Raw genomic sequence first — 23,606 nt, 5'->3', positions numbered from 1 at the left:
TGCACGTTCTTCTTTGGGTTTCTGTTTGAGCCCTCTAAACGACACTTTGTCAAAAAAAGGTGTTGGGATGCATTGCTGAGAGCTTTCCACTGCATGCTGATCAAATGTTGGCGTGGCCCCCCTGGGAGGTAAGCAGGCCATCTGTACACCACAGGTTCAAGTTAACAAACTGCTGCCCCTCATTCTGCTGGGCTGCACTACAGTTGCATTTCACAAACGGCTATAAGTCATTAAATCACATAAGTTCTAGATGATGATCTGTGCGGCACGTCTTAGTGTTTGATCGAAGAGGGCATAAATCCTGTTTCGAAACGCACTTCAGCTGCCTGGAAGTCTGGAAACATTGAGCCAAGCCTCCAAGTGGCCACCTGAATATGGTGAAAGGAGGGGCAGCAGATGGAGCGGCATGTACCCCCTGTGGGGATTTTGTAAAAGGAGACCCAAACTGAAATGGACAGCTGAGCCAACTTGCATGCCTTGTACGTATCAACTGTAAGGCCCTCTGGTGCTATCTCTAAATCTGTTTTCCTGTGGTTAGCGTGCACTCTGTCTTTCACAACCTTCGGTGGGAATCGGCATTTCCCCTCCAAAGTCACAATATTATTGAGCCTCGGGAGTAAACAAGCCGAAAGCAAGTACAAAACGTTCATAAACTTTCAAATTAACAACAAATGGTGATCAATCTTTCTGCCTGTTTTAGATCAATGAACCCGAGAATCTTTAGCGTTGAATTCAAAACATCTGCATCATTTTTAACACAAATAATCCCCCAAATCCAGTTTTTCCCCAACAAATAGAGAAAGAGACCACGGACTGGACAGCTCGTCTTTAATAAGACTTTAGATACTCCCACTGACCTTATAACGCACATCAAAATAATTATAGCATATACACGCACCAGCAGTTCAAACACAGATGAGTCCATGGCATCTCAATGCAAATGAGAGAAAACTGAGTCATGCTCGCACATGTGAAATAAAAACAGCTTTAACTGTTAAATAGTGGCGTAAATCCCTCGTTCATAGAGATTCGACCTCAGATCACTTCTGGTTTCTTAATCGTCAAGGTTGCACGCTCATTATTACATCCAGTTCTGCATACAATCAATCAAAGCTGAGACAGACAATATGTTTACGCACAGTAAGAAGCTGTTGCACGTGAGCTTACATTTCAAAATCTCTTTCCAGATTTCTCGAGTTTAACTTTACAAAAAACTGTTACAGGTAGCTTTATACAGACCAGGATGCGCCGTACCTGGTTTTCACTTCGAAGGTCTACTCAGAGCAAAAGTGGCATAAAATGTCTCCCTTTCACACAACTTTAACCCACAGACCCATCCCTCCTTTGTCCGTCACACACAGTTAATTTACATTATTCACAAGAATGTACCCAGTCTTTTATATTTCTCTTTCAGTTAAATAACTAAAGAACAAGGAAAACAAACACTTCAGCTTGTTGTAAGCTGCGCTGCAATGTACAAAGGATGACACTGTCGAGTATTAAGGTGCGTGGAATCGGTGCCACAAAGATCTTTACAACCGCTAACACTGATGCACCCGTGTTGCACGCAGCAACACCTTTTCATCCCGTTTTTTGTCTTTTGCTTGTGTCCTGTTGCTTGGCTGTCATCTTCTGTGGCCCGCTTCGTTTTCAGAGAGAAGCGTGTTTGCTGTCAGGGGCTGAGAGAAAGGTTGTCGATTGGCACACGTCACAGGGCTCTCCATGCGAGCGTTGGCAGGGCCGGGGAAAGGTCAGTGGCCTAAGGCGACGAGCACATCAACACTGGGACGTGTCACAGGACCTCTGTGAGGAAGGCAGAGAGCAGAGGGGTTAAGGGTCGGCAGCCAGTGAGGAATGATCAACACATGCTAACAGAGTCTAGTTTGTAGTCAAAACAAGGGCTCTTTCTCAAACTGCCTTTTGCACCATCTCCATACTCACTTCCACTCCCTCGACCCGCTATATTAAGTTCCATCACAAATCACAGTGGGTCTGCAACAACGCTGATTTACTGTCTACGAGCAACGCTGTGTAGTGTTCGTCATGGAAGACGTGCTGTATAAATGGGTCAACTTGCCAACCAACATTAAATGGAATATGACAGCCAGTAAAGACTGAAAAAATAGCTCGTTTAAAAAGTGAAAAAATCATAAAGTAATAACATTTTATATTTTCTATATAAATTAAATGAATATTAAAACTTTTACATAAATGATTTCAAGAATTTTTTTCAAATTCCTTCTTCTGTAGCATGCAGTTTTTTTACGTGGGACCAAATAACTTTTAAATTATATTAATACTATGTTGAATCAAAATGTGGTTGCAACAAAGTGAAACTAGTGGAGATATACATTTCAAAAATGAAAGATTCTTCGTTCAGGAAAAAAATGATTTATCTATTTGATGACCTTAGATATTCTGCAGCAATGTTTTTAATTGAATACATGTTGCAAATGATTCTCTAGAGTTTCTTGGATGTTCAGGACAAATTTCACCCAATCCAGTGAAAAATAAGCGATTTGTGAGACTCCGAATACACAAACAAAGAAGCACGAAAATTATTAGATATAACTCAGAGGGGTCAAACTTCAAAAATTAAAAAAGGATTTGGAGTACAGCTCTAGGATTTTGAAAGGTTTGAAAGTTTTTACATGATTTTTTTTTCATGAAAAAAGATGACATGAACTAAAAAAGTTCTGAGTTCTGGGTGAGTTTTATTAGACATTTAATATTGTCATACAAACGCTAACTTAAGGTAGGTAGATAGATAGATAGATAGATAGATAGATAGATAGATAGGCTTCTCTAGTGATAGATGCATTTTGATTGATTGTAAAAGGACTATTGTTAAAAAAACAAGCAACTTATAAACATCAGAGAAGATGTTTTCAAAAATAAATACCGCATCCGAACGATTGTGATACGAAACCATCGTTATGAAAAGGTAAGATGGTTTCTGTTTCTGTCGGAGAGGGGGGAGGTTTGTCCCAAAGCTGCTGCCCCACATTATGCTTCATTCAGTTGCAGGTGACGGTTGGCAGGGTCCGGTTTGAGAAAGGCCCGGGGGTTCCCCTCTTTAAACTGAGTAACGACACTGTCTGGAAACCTCTGACCTGGTGACAATGCTAAATGCAAAAGATGTTGAACATGTCGCAGGAGGCATGAACCCATAAACCTTTAATGTCCTGTGTGCGGGGATTTAATGCGAAGGGCTTCGACTCGGACACTATTTATAGTCGAATGCAGCCAACATGTGAAACAAGTTGGTAATTGATGTAACACTGAATTATCTGACTGACAACGCCACATGTGAGGGCAACGAGAGGTTGTGCTCTCACCAAGTATGAACATGCAAATAAACCGTGGAAGTGAAACCTCAAAATACATCGACCTCCTATAAAATTACATTGTAACATTCAATCGGTCTCGCATATCAATATTCCCGATCGTGGCCCTCTTCCTAAATGTCCTGCCAGGTGGAAGGCGTCTCAAGTGTCCAGGTTTACGGGAGTGAAAATGAGGAGACAGAACGTTCACTTTTCACATGACGGAGAGGTGAGGGAAGTCAAGTTTAGTGATTTCAGGAAAGACGTGTGAGAGCTATCAGAGGAAAATCGTCCTCTGTTTGCTTTACGCAGTATTTATGATCGCTGGCTTGTCTTCGGGCTATCAGGTGAAGGTTAAAATCTCACTGGAAGGAGAGAGTAGGGTGCTGCTGACGTCGCAGAGAGGGGGGTTGTGTGACGGGTGATATGGCGCTTAATGGCTTTCGGAGTCTTGTTTCTAACCCCTGGCAGGGAAGCACTTGTGGATAGGGTCTCCACATCCATTCAAGCCATTCCGGGAATTCCTAGCTGGGTGCAGGCCAAAGTCAGTGGGGCTGCTGAATAAAAGCTGTCATCAGTATAAAGATACTCTGCTTCTCCTCACCCTTCCTTACACTATTTCTTCCATGTCCCATCTCCACCCCTTTGTGAGTGTAAATGGAGTCTCCATGTCACACCATCCTCTCCTCAGGGGGGAACACACTCTCTCTGAAGTGATGACCTGCACGTTAGCTAGAGTGCAAATTCAGGTTCGTGGTCACTCCGTGCCAAGGACAACAGCACTAACTATGGACCTCATACTGCAGTCTTTATTGGGTAATGTGAACTTGGCCAAGTGTAAAACCAGATCAGTGCAAATAAGCACACACGCTTGTTGTAAGTGAATCACGGTTGTGTCTGCTGCTACTTTTTATTAGGAACAGATGAGAAGACAAACCGAATTGGAGCACCGATGCTCGTGATGCTTAAACCAGATCCTCCGAGCCAAAATAACAACATTTATCTCAGCCAGAAACTGCCGAAACAGATATCATCATCGTTTACGAGTCCTCGAATCGGGAAAAATAACCAAATCAAAGCTTAAAATGGTAATATTTAATCAAAATAACATAATTCTTCATGGCTCGTTTAAAATTCTGTCAAAACAAAACCCATTAAACTCCATGCAATTGAAAATCCCTGAATGACTCGGCGGAGGCCAACAGTCGAACGATAAAAAATTTGCCAAAATTTGACTGGAGGAAGAGCCAGCAGCCACAAGAAGAGGACAAAAGAGATTGTTCGTAGAGGTTGTAAGAATGTAATAAGTTCAATATGTTTAGCACGAGTGTGTGTGTGTGGGAGAACCGGTAACACAGAGTCCATATTTTACATTTTTACAGGATTATCTCAGAATTATGACGGTGCACACAAATCACTTTTTGGCTAGCGAACATGTTTTTTATTAATTTTATATATATTTATATTTTCAGTGTTAATGTCGAGTCTAAAGTGTTTTCACATGTTTGTATTGTGGTCTCTCTTGTGTGCAGTCTGCTCTGTACCTGCCACATGCTGAGGCTTCATGGGGCCGGCCTTTTTCATGAATGAATCCTCGCTCTCGAACGCGAGGATCGGCTCGCTGGCCATACCGGTCTCAGACTTCTCCCGTGCTCCGTTGGTGGTGTTGCCGTGATTCGTGAGATGGATGATATCTCCGAAGTGGGCAGTGTCTCCTTTAGTGGGCAGACCGTTTTCATGTCTCGCAGGCTGGACCCCGTTGACCACTTGGACCGAGGGGCTGCTGCAGAGAGGGAGACACAGAAGAATATGGTTGTACTTATGACGGCTCGGGGTGACTCATGCAACAAATGAGTCATTCCACCGCTGTCCAATTACGGGAGTCTCTTAAAATCTACCCCGAGAAATGTGTTCGCATACGAAGAGTAAACATTTCTAGAAACCAAACCGTTTCTTCAGTGCTGCGATTGTTAACTGTGGGCCAGAGTCCTGCGGCTGCTTGTGTTTTCCGTTGAGGTTTAGAACAACAACAGTCAACTCCTGGCTTACTTTTCTGGCACACAAGTTTTACACCGTGCATGGTGGTCTTGCGTCAGTATGAGCACAGAGAAACTTTTCAATGGTTTTTAAACAAAAGGAGCGATAGTTTTACCTTTCGTTGACGTTGGTCTGTCCATTTTCTGTCATGTTGTTGGGCAGCTTGACGTCTGGCTTTGGCTGATATTCAGCAGATGCTAGAGGAAACAAAGTAAAACAGACTTTTAGACCATGCACGTTAACATGATCCTACGCTCCATGATCAAACACAGTGTGATGAAAACCATTAATGATCATTAGAAAGTGTGTCAAGCTAAATTTAAAAAGGCAGGAAAAAGGTTTTCAAATTTTCCTGAGGCATCTTTCCAAGTTCATATCTCCCTAACTCAGCTCTGATGAAGACATGGCTGTGGCTGAGTCAGATCTCCACTCCCCTGACTAGAGCAGAGGCGCGCCTGCCAGGCCTGCGACCACATCTGGGGCTGGCTAATGTATTCCTGCATTGAGGAAGTTTGCCACAAACAGCATATCTCCCACACCACATTGATCCCCTTCATCTTAGTCATCGACTGTACGTGACGTGGAAGTTTAGACAAGGAGGGAAGTTCTGTGCTTCTTAATATAGTTCTGTTAACTCTTGTGAAGAGACCGTTGACCTTTTTCAATCAAATTGCTGTAATAAAAACTTATGTTTGGCTGTTTGTCTTTATTCTTCTTACTGAATATAGTTTGTAAAACTATATTATATCCGCTGGGTGGCCATCTTTAAAAAGAGATCTTTGAAAGCTGTCAAAAAAACAGAAGCTGATTGGCGTGAAGCTGCTTTTCATATATTGACTTCAAGTGACGCTAAAAGTTGAGATAAGAAACACTGATGGGAATAAAAATTCATAATTGTATTATATAAAAAAATATATAATAAGGCTCGTGTATGGTGTGTTGAGCACAACAGCTTCTAAGTTTATTCAATTCTGGAGGAGGTGGGACTATGTAGGCGCTGCAGCGGTGCATGTGTCGAGAGAGAACAGTGAAGATAACTCAGCTAGAACTGGAGCATCCATACTGCGTAAACTTCGTACTGAAACTGTTTCAAATATTCAGTATGGGTATTTCTCGATACTTCGATCACTTTGACAACTGACACTATTCTAGACCCCTAACAATTATTTTTTGAGTTACCGCATCGTGACAATAAAGTGTATCTACGATACCCTTGGAAAAGTTAGCTTAGCATAAACACTGTGCCGAAATTGTATTGATTAATACTTCTATGATTTTACATTGACTGTTCACCTTTTACATCACATTATAAGCTGATGTTTTGGTAGATGCATTTTAATATTTTGATTATATTTTAGTTCTATTCATTTCCACTTCTTTTATAGAATAGTAAAGTATAGTTTTGTTATATTTCTTTATTATCCCTGTATCACATTTTATCTTTAAATGTCTTATATTGAATATAATATACACAATACATTTGAAATCACATAGAGAGCATTACTACAATGCTTTTATTGTGTATGTTACAATAAGAAAATGTTCTTTTTTATAAATTGGTGATTTTTTAACATACTCTACCCCTTAAACTATAAACTTCAGTCACACAAATGAAAAGCTTTTAGTGATGCATGCTACTTGTTAGTTCATGCCTAGAATAAAAAAAAGCAAAAAAGCTAGCTATGTAGACGTAGGAACCCATTTTTCCAATAAATCATTTTTTTGCAAATGTATTTCTCAGTGTGACTGGTAAAGGGTTAGGAACAGACTTTTTCCATGGTTAAAGTAGCTGGAAAAGTGTGCATGGGTAAGGCCTTTGCCACATCAAGTGTCCTTATTATTGCTTGTGTCAGTTGTAAATGTCTTGGCTCATGACAACAGCCGGCAACAGTTATCACTCTTCCTCTCTGACTCCCACAGTCCCACAGCTTGGACAACAAACAACACACATGGGTCCTATTTTACAAAGAAGAAGAACTCCAACTGCAGCTGTGCAGGATATGAGACTGAAATATAATCTAATAACCGTTTTATACAAATCGTCCGATGTGAAGCTGACTCACGTGGGAAAATGAGAGCAAAACTATAACGAATACCTGTGATTTTGTGTATTCTAACATATGGAAGAGGTAAAGAAGGCAGAGGGAGAGGTGGTGCGTCATCAAATATCACCCTAAGGTGGGATACGTATGAGTCAGACACTATAAAATGTACTATGATTAGCAAATCTGCATGACCTACAAAGCAGTAAGAGCTAGAAATCCACTTCTGAGTGGATTCCTGAAACCAGCTTTGTTTGAAATCCCTCCACAGATAACACATTAATGGGAGATCCATGAAGACAATTCCCCTAAACAACTCCTGCAGATTAAAGGCTTGTCTTGTGTAAAGGTTTTATTGAATCACCTGTGGATGTCTTGTAAAAGGCAGCCTCGTTCAGACTGATGTTCTGCTTACCTTTGCTGCTCTCTGCCTCTTTGTCATTGACGTGTGCGAGAGGGGAGGACTTTGCCTCTTTCTGTGAAGATGGGAGACGTTTACGGTCATTTTTAAATTGCAAAGTTAAGGTTTGGCATGTTGTTTTGATTAAATATCAAAACGTTACCTTCTCGCCTCCGTCTGTCTTGCGTGTCCTCTTCATGATCTCATCCAGACGCTGATGAAAGAAAAGAGGAACGAGATTAAAACAAACAAACAAACAAAATGCAACATGTCTGTTGCTTTTCTACAGCAACACAGTGAGACGTCAGGGTAGATGTGTTTATGACGTTAACAAATAAAGGTTTCGGTTTTCATAACACTAATCAGAAAGTTATTAAAGGATAAGTACCGTTTTTTACAACCTGGACCTTATTTCTGGCAAAAGATATGGTCATTTACTCACCCAGATAACTTTGGTGTCATTCGGCGTCGTTCGGACGAAATTAGATCCAGTGTAGCGGCGATATATCCATATAATGGGAGAGACGGGGCAGCGACACACAGCCTCTATATAACGCATTATCTGCCACGAAACTAGTTAAATTCATCAATATTTTGTTATGAAATGCTAGCGCTATTAGCCTCTGAGTCCGGGCTCGTCCGTTATCAACATCCGGGGTCAAACTAGCAGCAGCAGCTACAGGTAAACAAGGCGCGCTGTCGCGGGTGCGCGCGCAGCTCAGAGACGACATCTTCCAGGTCAGAGGTAGTAGATCAGCCTACAGACCCCGGATGTTGACAATAGACGAGCCCGGACTCAGAGGCTAATAGCGCTAGCATTTCATAACAAAATATTGATGAAATGAACTAGTTTCGTGGCAGATAATGTGTTATATAGAGGCTGTGTGTCGATGCCCCGTTACTCCCATTATATGGATATATCGCCGCTACACTGGATCTAATTTCGTCCGAACGACGCCGAATGACACCAAAGTTATCTGGGTGAGTAAATGACCATATCTTTTGCCAGAAATAAGGTCCAGGTTGTAAAAAACGGTACTTATCCTTTAACGCAGCGTTCACAAGAAACAGCATCATTTAACTTTGGTAAAAACTGGGTTAGGTTTATTGGGCTAGTCTGAATCCAGGTCAGACCGTTTTCTAGAAAAACTGACGGTTTCACATTTTGTTGTTCATCGCTTCTCTCCGCTGGTGAAAAAAGGGATTTCCTGTCTCCTGTATCTAATTATGCTTAAAGTGAATGCACCCTTGTGTCTCCAGGTGGAGGGCTGTGTCAAAAATGATGAAGCAGCACTTGTGTGTTCAGCTGGAACGCCAGCGTAGGATGGTCGAACAGAGGACAGTAGGATAAAGGAAAGACAAATGTGAACCGTTCTCTGTGACTCATTTGTATGCTCCGAAGGCAGAAGATACAAGATGCGACCCTCATCTGAGGACACAGCTAGCCCGGGACCATAACTGCAGCTGCCACTCATAAAAGTGAAGAGTTTTTATGGTCCAAGATTATTCATAGACAGCTCACACACTCATGGCTTTGGCATCTAGTGTGGCTGCAAAACTTCTGCCTCGGGACGAGAGATTCTCGTGTGTCTAATGAGTTTCAGTGTCGCTCCTCTGGATACTTTAAACCACCTGTGCCTGCTGACCACAAACTCCTCTTTGTTGAGGCGATAACAAGAGTCAGCCTGTCGGTTTGGGTAGAAGTTAGGCAAGTCTTTGGGGCAGAGGACACGCTGTTCTTGTGGGCTAATTCCAGCAAAGAGCCTGGCTCGGATTGGCCGAGCCAGGCCTGGCACGCCCAGATAAGAGTCACCCACACATGGAAAGAAAATGAGGAGAGGGAAAGAAAGGCTTAGCTAGCATACAGAGGCGTGGGCTTACTGATGGATGTGGGTGGAACACTATTGTTACAGAAACACACACACGTGCGAAGATCTGCACAATCCACAGAGATGAATAGCACAGCGAGATCTCCATTATTAGTGTTTATATATAGCTTCACACTCACACGGGTCTAACTCCTATTAAATCATGGCATGCAGACAGCCGATCCTGGATAAGCCAAAAACATCATCCATCTTGGTTTCAGGGAGTCGACTTTCAAGCCTGCGTTTGGCATGTCATATGGCAGACCAGAGGATGAACGAACCCCAGAATATAATACCTCCAGTGAGGGAGGAGCGCTTATAGAGAATTTACTACAGAATTAATGTTGTGTTACTCTGAGCAGAGCTGGGACAAAGGATTGCTAAACTTCTTCAGAGTCTATTAGAAAGGACTGGAAATGAAATTTCCATTGTGAAATCAATTGTGAAATGACTTTAAAATCTGGCTGAAAGGACAGTGATGCGAGCACGGATGCATCGCCCTACCCTTTTCCTCTCCAGCCTCTCCTGCTCCTCCTTCTGGAAGTGCTTCTCCCTCTCCAGACGCTGCTTCTCCGCCTCCTCCCGGGCTTTAGCCTCAGCCTCTTCTTTCTGAAACACACACAGGCGAGAATCCAACCGCAACTTTAATGCCGGCAGAAGGAGGGAAAAAAAACTCAGCCAAAATAACATGCCTTTTACGTAACAAGGGTGTGGTTGCTCACTTCAATTATTGTTTACAGCCACAAAAGGGATATTTTCCTGTACCTATGAGCCAAAAAAGATCTATTTTCAACATTTACAGCCTTGTGAGGCCCAATCAAAGCGAAATACAATACTTGAGCCTTTGTATAATTACATTGGATCTTGTTTAACCACAAATGCCACTTCTGTGAGAGACCACAAGGGGGTGGCAAAGCGTAAGAGCTGGGAAACGGACCAGTCGCAGAGATAAGACTGTGCCAGTGCTGATCACGTTACAGGTCTGCAGGATAAACAAATACTGTGATGAAAAGACACATTTCCTGTTCCAATTGGAAATCAGTTTCTATGAATCAATTGTCTCTGCTTCTCCCTGGCAAATACAGGAAGAGTCAATATTCCTCCTGATGGCTATTTGACTAACTGAAGAATAAAAAGAGCACATTCATTGTAGCTACCAGCTCGGGTTAATATTTGCCTTTAAAAGGAGGACAACAACAGCCCCTCTGACGTAAAAAGAAACTCTGGACTGTGCTTTTAAAGGTCAGTATGAGGTGAGCTGCTCAGTTGAAACGGTAAACAAGAGGCATTGAAAAACACTGCAGAAGATGGGGGGGGAGCTTTTTCAGCTTGTGGTGTGATGGGCAAAGTGCCTGGGAATGATGTGAGGATGCAGTGGAGTGTGTTTGAGCTTTGGGTGAGTTACTGCCCACTGCACTAACACCCAACCTCACTAACAACTTCCATTTAAGCTGCTTTTCCCCGACACGCCGTGCGTCGACGCTGAGCATACCTGTTTTTGAAGCCGTAGGTTCTCCTCCTCCTCGGCTTTGGCTCTCTCCTGAGCCTCCTTCTCGTCCTGCAGGCGCTGGGCTTCGTCCCTCTTCCGCTGCTCCTCGGCCATGGCGCGGGCCTCCTCTTCCCTGCGTCGCCTCTCCTCGGCCTCCCTCGCTATCCGCTCCTCTCTCAGGATCCTAAAGGGTTTTGGGCGTAAAAGCTGAGGGTATTTTCCACTAAATCCTGTGGTAAACAATTTCTAATTATTCTATCGGCAGGACATTTCCTCTTTAGTTCACACGCAACCGAACTATTAAAGGAAATGGAAACAATCAGAAGTACGAGTGCCAACACGGGCTCTCAGGCGACTTGCTGTGGTTAGAATCAGCTAACAGGCTATTAAACTCTTAATGCTTACACACACCACGTCCAGCGCTGGATGAGGTCTCACACAGACGGGCATGTGCTGGAGCCTTCCTGTTCGGTTTTACTGATCTTTTTTTTTATGTATAGATTAATGTCACCAGTGAGGTTTGTTTTGGAGCAAAAAAAGCGGCTACGGCATCGTATTCTACACCAACCATACAATACTTCAGCTTCAGTTCAAATGTTATATACACAGTGGTTCCACTTGTCCCCCGTGACCTTCTGTGCAATTCTTGAGAAGGCTGATAGGGAAAAAAAACTGGTGGTTAAAAGACCAAACCCCTAAGTGGGAACACAGCTTGGGAATTACTGTCTTTCAGCACGGACATACACGTGTTTAAATTTTCTTTCGCCTCTTGCACGGTGAAAGAACTTGACAGATCTTGCAAGGTCAACACTGTGCGGCGTATAAAAAACCCTCTGACCTCTCCTTCTCCTCCTGTTCGCGGCGCTCCTGCTCTTCCCTCTCCCTCTGCTCTCGGGCCTGTCGGCGTTTCTCTGCCAGGATGCGAGCCGCCTCCTCTTGGCTGTTGGTGCCCGCCATGGGCTTGGGTGACGGAGAGGGTGCAGGTGATGATGCCGGGGCAGACTGAGCTGCATGGGCCGGCTCAGGTGAGGGGGATTTGGCAGTGGTTGTCGACACATGAGGTGAGGCAGCAGCCGAGGATCCGGCAGGAGCGGGGGAGCCTGAAACAAGGAAAACGAGTGTTACAGATCTGGTGTTGTTCAGCTTAACAATTATTGAAGCTTCCCTTTAAAGTGGTGCCTATCAGTCGTTATTAATAAAGCATGAAACTGCAGTCTTTTCTCTTCACATGCACTTTGAAACATTCTGTCCTCAGCAACTGGAAATTGTAAACAGCCGTGGCTGCTTCAAGCCTAAGAGCTTGGTAATTATATAATTAAGACTGATTAGTGCAGCCTCTTAGTGCTGCGTGTGAGCAGACACAGGCCACAGAGCTGTGTGTGGCTCTCTGAATGCATTCCCTTTGTTTTTACGGCTAATTAAGCCTGATGGTAATCTTTCCCCATTTCTTCTTGAAAGAAATACGGACTTTCCAGAGGCCTGTTCACTGTTTCCAGTAGATCCATTCTCCTGGCCAGGAAGAGACCAAGCCAGACAGTGATGAACTCCTTGGGAATAAATTAAAAAATACTTAAAAAATAAAGTATGACTCAGCTGTGGAGGGAAGCTACCAAATATCCAGATGTGCTGGACTGTGCAAATCTGACAGTAGATCAATGTGATGAGAAACTGCAAGCAAATGCAGATTATTGTGTTGTTAATAATAATAATCTTTACTCAAGGCCTACGTGCTGGCTTGTTCCACAGCGTCATTATCTTTTTATAGTCTTCATCTGCAGATACAGCATGATATAATCACAGGACTTCTATCACTTGATGACAGGTTGTCCACCACAGTTCCATACATAGTTCACGTGATGTCAAATGAGCAAATCTCCAGATAAATCTTGTGAGAGGTGATTGAAAAATCCAGAAAGGGCTTGCAAATGTATGTTGAATTAATTTTTTTGTCAACTTTTCCTAAAATCAAGCATGATTTTTCACACTATTTAGAAAAAAGAAAATATAATTAAAGTTATCACTGTTGGTCAAATTTGTATTGCAAGGGAAAATTGGCTGATTTTTTTTTTACACCTAAACTAAATGTTGTCCCTGCTGCTTCCCTGCTACCTGCAGCTTCAGTTTTTGTGCCGAGGGCATTTTCTGCAACTGAAACATCGTACGAACATTAAGTCCAGAAGGATGCTGAGATTTTCAATCCATCTACTCATCAAAACTGTTTGCACTCACCCTTTCTCTCCTCGGGGGTGGCAGGCCTGCGAGGCTCCTTCACTCTTCCGATTGGGGCGGGGGAGGAGGTGCGGTGGTCTATCCTGGCTGGGGTCCTGGCTCTTTTGGGCCGAGCTTTAGGAGTCGACGGGCTTCCACGTGTGGATGGAGGCTTGGGGGAGGCGGCGGGGCTTGGTGAGGCAGTTCTGCCCTTCGGCGTGGCTGGGGATGACGGCCGTTGTCTTGATAAAGGACTTGGACTGAAAAAAAGGGAAAATATATTTTGATGCTGTAATGCATTTGGACCAAGGTCAGGGCCCGAATGTTTGTTTAAAATGACACACGTCCTGAAGAAACCTGACTTCTTCAACAGGTTCACAGCAGACAAAGCACTCAAAAGTTGCATCAGCCCTACAGTGCATTATCGGATCCCAGCTTTACAGGCAACGCAACACTTAAAGGGGAAACATCCATTATGCTGAAGACAACGTTTTTTTCTTTTTATCCTCTGGCACTGATGGTACTGACAGCTAACAGCTAAGCTCTTTGTTGCCTTTTTGTTGAGTCAGGAGAACTTTCTTCTCCTATTCCATCCCTTCTGTCACTGATGTCACTTATTTTAGTGGCCTGGGGATAAAAGAGGAAGTGACCACTCGTCCTGGGATCTGCCTCGGCTCAAACAGAGCATGAAATACGCAGCCATTATCATGCAGACGTAAACACGGTAGCTCTGGCTAGCCCAGCCGTTGACCAGAGACAAACAGTGGGTCAGGGGGATGTAAGGTTATCCTTGTTTATGTTACAGTTTTATTCTGACCATGTCTGTATGAGCATCAAAATAGCAGATTATATGTTTGATTATTCAAATGGAAGATTAAAGTATTTTTTTTTTAAGTGGGGATGTTAGCTTTAAATTACATACATTTTATACGGTGGTTATGTGTGACTATTTAGAGGTCTTGTAGATTAAATCAGTAACCAGGTTGGTGGTTAATATGACAAGTAAGAAAAAGGTGACAGCAAAGTTTGTTGGTTTTTTCAATGTTTATAAATAAAATCGAAATGAACTCACAGATTTCAAACTTAACTGAATTAAAAGTAAAAATTACAAAAATAAATAAATAAAAAAGAAGAAGTAAACAATGCGCTACCTCGGGTCAGGTCTGTGTCTCATGCTGGGTAGAGACTGTCTCTTCTTAAGCACCTTCTCTTTAGTGAGGGCGATTCTCTCCTTCTCGTTCTCCCGCTCCTTGTCTTTCTTTTCTTTCTTGTTTTTATCCATCTGTACAACAAAAGGATGAAAAAAAGGTAAAAATATTTCAGTCTTCTCATGTGCACTCCAAAGACAGCATGCCATTGTCATGAAAACACAAAATATGACAAGATTCTCTGTAGGTTGTTATACATAAAACACAGGAGGAGAAGAAGTCTGGACAGGTACATGTTTTACTGTCTTGGCCACAGTTCAATCCAACAATATCACTGTTAAACTTTCAGTCAGTTTCCGGTGAATTGTAAACCCACATGTAGAAAATCAGCTGTTATTAATTTCATGCCCTTTTAGCTGTGCTTTTATTCTGGGAAACAGCTTACTTATCGCTCTTGTCTAGTGCTGTTGTTACCGTCTGATGACCGTGGAGTGGGAAGAAGTTAAACTACTGCTACTACAAATACTATGAGTAGTCCAACTATTCACCCCAGAATCCATCATACACAGCTTAAATATTAAAGAGAGGACAACCACAGGGCAAAATCTAATAAGGCCCACTTACAGGTGTGGAGCTCCGTCTGTGCTGGCGCTGGGTGATGTCGGGTGTGCTGGACGTCACTCTCCAGCGGTCGGAGCAACGGTGGTGGGGCTGGTGGGCGCACAAGGTGAGGGGACTGGCTGAGGCTGAACGGGGGCAGAGAGGAGAGTCTGAGGAGAAAATACAAGTCTAATTACGTTTAGCAAAAATCTATACGGCAGCGTGATTAACTGCGGGAAAGATGTTAATCCATTTTTTTTTTCTTTTTTCAAACTTACGACCATCTTTGCCATTGTTGAGGACACTGGCAGCACTGCGGCTCCTGGCGAGGAAAGACAGCGTCGGCGTCATCAGCCGGTCGACTATACTGCTCTCCCATGGACTCAGTGCAAGTGTACGGGCTGCAGGGAGGAGAAACAGATAACTCCAAAAGATAAGTCTTCGATTGATATCCCCAGCATAAGGATAACCCAGACCAGAAGTATGAGAGCAACATGGGCCCATTTAAAATCAATCTTTGCAGAGACCTTCATTACCCAGACACCTTACCAAAAATTAAGTCTAAAATTTGTCACCAAAAGGAAAATGAAAAGAAACAGTGATTCAGGTTATGGGTCACATGTAGTAATATGCCCACAAGCCATACAAACCTGAACAAAAATACACAAAACCCCAATTAAACACCTCAGTGCCACCCAAAGAGATTACAAGAGAAAGAAAATGAGCTCAGTAAATGTGTCTAGTATAACCTTGGGCTGTAGAGGTACCACCCAGGAGAGAGAGAGTTATTTGAAAAGCTTGTCTAGACAGTGAGTTGGTTATTTATAACCACAGCCTTGAGCATACAAGCAGAGAAGAAGAAGAATGTGGACTCATCAGTATTTATTTGGGGAAGACACCTTTCTTTTTTGTTACAGTGGATGCTGACAGGGTGTGTAGTCGTGTTGAGATTGAGGAGGAGGGCGACATGAGGGACAGAGAAGTTACCTGTCTATTTTTTTTCCAGCATCACAGAGGAACAGTACCTGCTCCGGGGGAGTTTTGGGAATACATTATCTCCTGAAAAATGCTGACTCACTCACTAACTTTACTTTGAGAAGTTTTCTCCTTCTCTGCAGGAGTACACCGTGACCTGGTTTAATTTCGAAACGCGCTCATCCGAAGCGTGAAGAAAAGTTTGATTCAAAGGAGTATTTGTCAATTATGAACAACAACCACCTCCATATAATCAATCAATAGAGCATTCAATCAACATAAAAGACATCCCATAGCCAGTGTGTTATGATGGAAAATGAGAACAAAAGGATCCACTGGACTGTGCAAACACATGAAATGACCACCACACAATGAACCAACCAAAGGATATATAAAAGGCGGCAAAACAAAACACGAACACTGGACATAACCCACATTAAAATACGAGCATGCAGAGCATGTCAAACAAAAACCCGACCCAACTTCTGAGGTGAAAATTAAACAAAAAAAGAACTCATAGTGGTTTTGGAAGATGGAAATGGGTCAGCTGTCAACCATCAAGCACAAGAGAGGGACTGAAATCAAGAGAGAGGAACTGAAAAAAATAGAAGACAATGACGGACGGGTTTCAGAGACGGTGGCAGAGTGATGGACAGTTAAACAGGAGGGGGGAGGGCATTCCAGATGTTGCCTTACTTCTGCTGGGGGAGTTCCAGAGCGTGGCGGAGGACTTGGACAGTCGCTTGTTTATAACAGTGTCCACGTGTTTGGGCAGGTTGACCGTTGACACAGAGCATCTGCCTAAGAAGCCAAGAGAGCGCCACACAGATGTTCACACAGGTCACATGGTTGAGAGGAAGAATGGGAACTTCTGTGGCGTAATGCGTTACGCTCCAACGACGCCTCTACAAACATACGCCCACACACTGTCAAGTAACCGATTGGTAATGCGAGCAACCGCCGTTAAAGCGGATTCCTGTGCGCTCAACGTGTCTACAATAATATCCACTCTGTTACGCTGCATGCTCGCACACAGTGCGCCATATGTTCACTTCAGCTCGCCTTTAGGTGTGTAGGCAGGCGTCCATGGCACAAAACGTGTGTCAAAAATGATGTTTAATGTTTCTGAATTCCTCAAATGCTACAGTTTTTAAAAGGGCCAGTTCACCCAAATCACCTACCTCTTGCGGTATTTAGCACTGCAGATAGTTTTGGTTTTATTTGCCCGGGTTTTAAATTATACGATAATAAATTACAGACTTTATTTATATAGCACAAGAAAATCAAGAGTTCTGTTTATGAGATTTTTGACAAACTAGAGATGTTAATGATTAATGATGAATTGATAAATCGCTGTGTAGAATTTAACTGATTAAAAATGTATTAATCAACAACCAGAGATGGGCACTAGGCTTTAAATGGCATCTTGCTACAATACAAATTCTTGTAGATATTGTCTCGTCCCAAATGTGGCAATACACAATCCTGTCACCACTGGGTGAGGGGGTCTTGTTTTTCTTACAATTTATAATTAAAGTATTTTACTGTATTTGTATTTTATGTTTATTAGTAGTTTGAATAGTATGATTAAAAAAGGTCCTTTTGCAGCAGCACATACATATATATATATATATATATATATATATATTAAATGGGAACTTTTAAATCAGATATATAGTATAGTGTAGTAGTATAATATATTAAGTGCAGTCTGTCACTGGTTCCCTTCCCTTTAAACTCTAGAGGGCCAGCTAGGTGAGAAATAACACTGTGATAAATTAAAATACAGTCAGAGCACTTCCTTCACACAGCTGGTCAATACTGAGAAAAATATTGCTTATGATGGCAAATATCGTGATATTCGACAATTATCTAATATCGGCCCGAGCCTATTTCATATATTATTACTGATTAACCGAAAATCGATTGTCAAGGCAGCAAATTACAATACAATGAAAAATGACAGCAACAATTCTTTTAGTGTCCTTGTTACTCTGGATAATCCAGACAATGCACTGTTAGCAGTTTTCACTTGCATTATTACTTTACTAGAGAAGCAGTGAAAACTGCTGGCGGTGAGGTGAGTAGATTATTCAGAGTAACCGGGACATCTTTTGTTGCTTATAAATATTTTATATTATATATATTTTTAGGTCATTTGTAATGCTGTGAGCACGCTAAACTGAATTCTACTCTACTGAGGTAAGTGAGAAAATATGTTGACTTTTTGAGGGGGATTTGGGTGAATTGACCCTTTAAGATCCTTCTCAAAATTCCAGATGAAAGATTGAAGGTTTATGCCGACTTCACAACAATGCCAACTCCAGAGAGCGTGTCAACCACACTCATGAAGAACCTTGAACGCTACCAACACAAACAGTGACCCAGAAGAGACACCTCAAAACAACCATAACAAACAAACCAGTGATGGAAAGAGGTTGCTGGGAAACATCCACTCATTTCAAAGCTGACGACGTGAACTGGCTTCAGAAAAGGGCAAAACTTGTGCAATCCATGTGCAAAACTTACATCCATCCCAAGTCTGTTTGATTGCAGCGTATTAAAGGAATATAAACACTCTGCTTTACCCAAATGTCGTCAGGCATGATTCACAGAACATTAGTGTAATGGAGGCACAGTATCAAAGCAGGCCTTGTCTATTAAAGCAGTGACTGAGGCAGTTAGCTCTTTTGACAGAGGCCGAGACTTTGGAGAATTTCCTAAATAACATTCTGAACTCTGCGTCATTCCACTGCAGTCTGTTTACGCTTGTTTGCCTCCACCATCTGACAGGCGGCAGGCTGGTGAGGGAGGAAGGAAGCGAGAGATTGATTAGAGAGTCAATAATTCCCCTGGCATATGGCAGAGGCGATTACATGACATGAGATAGAAGTCTAGTCTCTTAAGATTTACAGCTTCGCGTCGGGTGGATGGCACACAGGGACAGGGGCGGCATTGTTAAAACATAATTTCCACAGTACCATCCAGCCACCGCAGTCAGTGCAGACTGATCTCATCTGCTGTAGGACTGTCAGGACATTTATCAATTCAAAATAGGCATAATAAAGTTTGCTGCTAGTCCACAGATCCCTGCCTGCTGCAGGTGCTGCAATGAAGCAGCAGAATACATTTTCACTTGTGCGATCGATATAGTCTGGTCATGATCCTGCAGCCTGCTAGGACAGAGCTGCAGTAACTAACATCAGAGAACATGGTGAGTGGTGGAGGAGTGTGACAGAAGATTAAAATATGACAAAACAAAACCTCCACTGCTGTCCAAATATGTTTGGGCAGCGTTCCTGACTGTGCACCTGCCCACATCATATGCCAAAGCCAGGACTGAGCATTAAACACTGTACACATGACTGAGCCAAATGGAAGTGAGAAGTAGACAGCACAATTATTTTCCACCTGATAGAGCTAATAATGCACCAATTTCAGGCTGCAGTGCTTCAGATCTACCTCGGGGAGGCTGCTCCTCCACTGTTAATGAGGGGAGGAGGGATAAAATAGTACTTGGTTGAAATAAAACATCACTAAATCTAAAAAATAAAAAAATGGCAGAGTGAGTTTTTTTTCCCTCTTGTCCTCCCAAATTTTTTGAGACACAGGCCACCACTGCAGTACCTACACTGTTCAGTTCAACAAAAATTCTGATAGCTAATTAATTTTCCAAACAATTCCTGGTGTCAGCTTCTGAAGAAAAAGGATGTAAGACTTTTCTCAGTTTTCGAACAATTTTGGATAAAGCAAGCAATTTGAAGACATCACATTGAGCTCTGGGAAAATAGATATTATTCACTATTTTCTGGCATCACACAGACCAAATGATTAAGTGATCAACTGAGAAAAAAGAGACTCATTAATAATAAAAATAATTATAAATCCATCTGTTGCAAATCTGTAACAGCACAGTTGATGAACAAGTCTGAGGTCTCTTCAAACAATAAAAGAAACCTCTGCAAGGACGTAGGAGTAACGTACTAACGATCTTCAGTGAAAACAGTGACAGGAAGCTGCTTGATAGCAGACCGATGCTGACATAATTTTCCTCTAATGGACTTAGCCATAAGAGGTTAATGGCACTGAAACACAAAAGCCAATAATGACGAATAAAAACCTCAACAGACAGAAACTGTGATCAATAAAAGCATCAATAACTTGCATCAACTGCCTCATATCAACAATATAGATCTGATCACAAGCGAGTCCTGTCCAGATTAGATCCGTGTACTCACCTTCTTTCTGGCTGTTGTTCTGGCTAAGCGCGCCGGCCCAGGACCATCTTTGCTGGCGAATTTCTGCCCACGTCTTCTTGGTTGACCTGTGGATGGCAGCCTCATAGCGTTCCTGGAGAGGATGAGAATAGGACAGAGTCAAGCACCATGCCTAGCTGAAACCTCTCATCTTGCAACTGACCCTGTTCTGTTCCCATTCCAGTGAGGGAGGGCATTAACATTTCACCTCTGGATATCAGTGCAAAAGTGGAACACCATCACATACATAATAGATTGTTCTCAACATAGACAGCGTTGTTGCCAGAACGTACTTTATTCTTCTCCAGTTTCTGTTTCTGCCTCTCCTCCAGGGCGGATCGTCGCTTTTCCGCCTTGATCCGCTGTTCCTCGAGCTTCCTGCGGCGTCCCTCCAGCTGCTGCTCCCTCAGCTGCCGCGCCTTCTCCTCCTTCTCCAGCCACTGGCTCTTTTTAGCAGCTAAGATGGGACAGAAAAACACAGTCAAGGTGAGATTTTACCTAAAGAGCACTGGACAAAGGAGCCCGCTCGCTCTTCCCTGTCCTTTCAGAATACTGTAGGTGCGGTATGCATTACCTTTATCGGTTTTAGACTTAAAAGCGTAATGTTATATCTGTCGGGATGTTCAAGAAAAATCCTGTTTGAAGCTTGAAGGAAATATCCCAAAAGTCAAGCCTCTGATGTTAAAAGCCACCTTTGAAAAAAATATGTTGCCCTTCACTTCAATCGTGCTTTGTGTTTGGAAAAATAAATTCAATTACTTGACTTTTTCCACAGAATCCTGCATAATGCCGGGTTAGACAGATACAGTGCTTCTGAAGTGACAGTTTTACACCACGCTAATCGCATCAAGCCTCCACGTCAGCTTCAATGAACCACACACTTTGATATGGAAATCGTCTCCTTGTCCCTGAGCCATTTAAAGAGGGCGTAAAGAAGCCTTATGCAGCTGCCTCGCTGTGTACACAACTCGCCATATTTCTTTAAACTGCAAAGTAAAACCTCCATGAAGAATTGGCCTCTGCAAGGAGGCGAGGCTTAGTTTTTCAACGGCACTTGATTCAACAAAAGCAACTGGTTGTGGATTTCAGATTATGGTGACGGATCACTGCAGAGATGCTGGAGGCTAGAGGGTTCAAATTTATTGGGAGGCACGCAGTTCTGCTTTTATCCGAGAAGGGAAAGGAAAGCTGAGTTATACCGAGGTGCTGCACGGAAGCAACCTTGAGGCAAAGAAAAAATCTGCTGCAGTGCGTATCTCGGCTCCTTGCAGCTCGATGGCCTCAATTTGAGAGAAGACACATCTTTACAAATATGTAGTAGAGTGGAAAGTAGAGTGCTCCATAATTCACTAGTTGTGCTGCGATGAGAACCAGGGAGGAGGAAACTGCTTCAACCGCCCTCAAATGCAATGTTCAAGGCTTGCTGGGATGGATTACAGCTTCCCACATCCATAACATTTCCTCTCTCCTCCAAGGGAAACCTTTAAGGTCACAAACTTAATGTAGAAAGACTGCACCCACTTTTTCCAAACAAATCAAGTCTGATTGCATATTGGAATTTGACCCATTCAACAGAAGCATTTTGGTAGTTTTCCAGACTACAGGTGCTGGTTGCAGGAGGGAAAATGAACTGAAACTGGCTGGATGATTGATGGTGACACCAAACTATGGCGAGAGTCTAAATTATTTCAGCTCACAAGCGTCAGAGTCACCTTCACCATCAGTCATTCGTGCATCTACACCAGGAGTTCGTATTAACAGACGTCCAATTCTGAATGTCTTGAGATGACATTGCTTTAAAATGCATTCCTCAGCTCTCTCCTGACGATGATCAGCACTGACAAGTAGCTTCGGGACCTACTACAGTAAGACCATTAAATAAGTCATAAACAGCGCGCGGCTCCAGCTCTGGTACATGAACTATTCATATCATCCAACCAAAGACAGACAAGGCAGGGGAGAGGCTTCTGTGCAGTCGCGGCCGATTTCCTGACGCAAGTCTTTCAAAGCTTCACTTAAACGTGACAAGAAAACAATAAGATACGAGCTAGGATGTGTTGTGATTTTCTAACAGTGCCCCTTATACTACTAGCCTAGTAATACTACTGGTGATGGTTGATAAGATCTCTTTTAAGCTGGTCTTGTAAACAAAAGCATTGGCGGGATCTTATCTTTTATCCAGGTCTGACTGAGAGTATTAAATCAGACCTGTACCATCTGGCACGCCCGGTGATCGCCCAATTAGACTGATCCACGCTCCGAAGTGTGTCAAAGTCATCTTACTGCTGTCGAACACACAGTGGGATTAGACAATGGGGCACTACTGAAAGTATGAGTGTGATAGTTAAAAGAAATCAGTGTCGTGAGGACTTCAACGCGATTTTACCAATTTACCACTACTCTAAATTTTCTGTCTAGTACCGAGCTGACAAAACCCTGTGAGATGACAAAAGCTGAAAGGAAAAAAATGTCTGCAATACATAACGAAGCAGCTCTGTATCGACACAAGTGAAAACTACTTTACATATTTTTCTATTTCGGGACATTCTGCACTGTGTGATTTTGTGTTTGGCAATATAAAAGTTGTTTGGATGTAAATTCACAGCCAAGATAAATCTGGCTGCAAGCTTCTCTTCAACCTCCAATTTCTCCAGTAAGATGGTAATCACAGTAGTTTTGTGGCATGTGGTTCGAACGTGTTATCTTTAACATAGTGGTTTCTGCAATTGGAACATGTGGATGAACAGAGTTCAGACTCAGGGCTCGTTACATCTTCACATATCTGAACTGAGAAACAACTAATTAGAGCATTGATTCAGGGATAAATGATCGGTTAAGAGGTCAGTCTATGCCTACATGAATTTGGCAAAAAGACACATTGATGATGTTCAGGGAGGGAAAAGGTTATAATTAGTTGAAATTCCAAGATGAAGAAAAAATACAACCATGATTTTAAATTAAGAAACGCCATGAGGATTAAATGAATGAAAAGGCTCTAGGGCTGGGCAATATGGCCAAAATTCAATATCGTACCTCCTTTATGTGGCGTCTTTAAAAATAGCCAAACTGACAAGTTTTACCTCCAATCCAGGTTTCCTGAATATGACAAGTCTGCAATATGTCTACAAAAAGTTCATATTTTAAACAGATTTGACTGAAAGATAAACATTGGTGCTGGTTATTTCAGATGCTGCTTTGTTATAAAGTAAGAGGTGAAATGAAGCATGCAGTTTAACAGGGGATGGTTCTTGAAGCCG

General features: G+C 42.5%; 1 protein-coding gene across 5 annotated transcripts in view; it reads right to left on the bottom strand.

Moving 5' to 3' along the window:
- Positions 1-811: 811 nt before the first annotated feature.
- The window catches only part of map7d1a (MAP7 domain containing 1a), a 46,052-nt gene continuing 23,257 nt past the window's right edge, over positions 812-23,606 (bottom strand). For 2 of the 5 annotated variants that reach the window (XM_084358686.1, XM_084358687.1), the window contains 15 exons: positions 20,643-20,806; positions 20,332-20,443; positions 16,790-16,894; positions 15,397-15,519; positions 15,143-15,288; positions 14,522-14,652; positions 13,392-13,630; positions 12,001-12,262; positions 11,166-11,346; positions 10,178-10,282; positions 7,969-8,019; positions 7,821-7,881; positions 5,479-5,560; positions 4,871-5,109; positions 812-1,803 (listed from right to left, as the gene is read on the bottom strand). In XM_084358686.1, the coding sequence (XP_084214812.1) occupies positions 1,793-1,803; positions 4,871-5,109; positions 5,479-5,560; positions 7,821-7,881; positions 7,969-8,019; positions 10,178-10,282; positions 11,166-11,346; positions 12,001-12,262; positions 13,392-13,630; positions 14,522-14,652; positions 15,143-15,288; positions 15,397-15,519; positions 16,790-16,894; positions 20,332-20,443; positions 20,643-20,806 (2,012 nt within the window). In that variant the 3' untranslated portion in view covers positions 812-1,792. The remainder of the gene's footprint in view (positions 1,804-4,870; positions 5,110-5,478; positions 5,561-7,820; positions 7,882-7,968; positions 8,020-10,177; positions 10,283-11,165; positions 11,347-12,000; positions 12,263-13,391; positions 13,631-14,521; positions 14,653-15,142; positions 15,289-15,396; positions 15,520-16,789; positions 16,895-20,331; positions 20,444-20,642; positions 20,807-23,606) is intronic. The other 3 variants (XM_084358689.1, XM_084358690.1, XM_084358688.1) reach the window with 2 other exon arrangements.

The sequence above is a fragment of the Pagrus pagrus genome, assembly GCF_965226575.1.
Source record: "Pagrus pagrus genome assembly, chromosome: 7".
In the NCBI taxonomy this organism is placed as follows: Eukaryota; Metazoa; Chordata; class Actinopteri; order Spariformes; family Sparidae; genus Pagrus; species Pagrus pagrus.
This window is presented reverse-complemented; position numbering and strand designations above follow the sequence as displayed.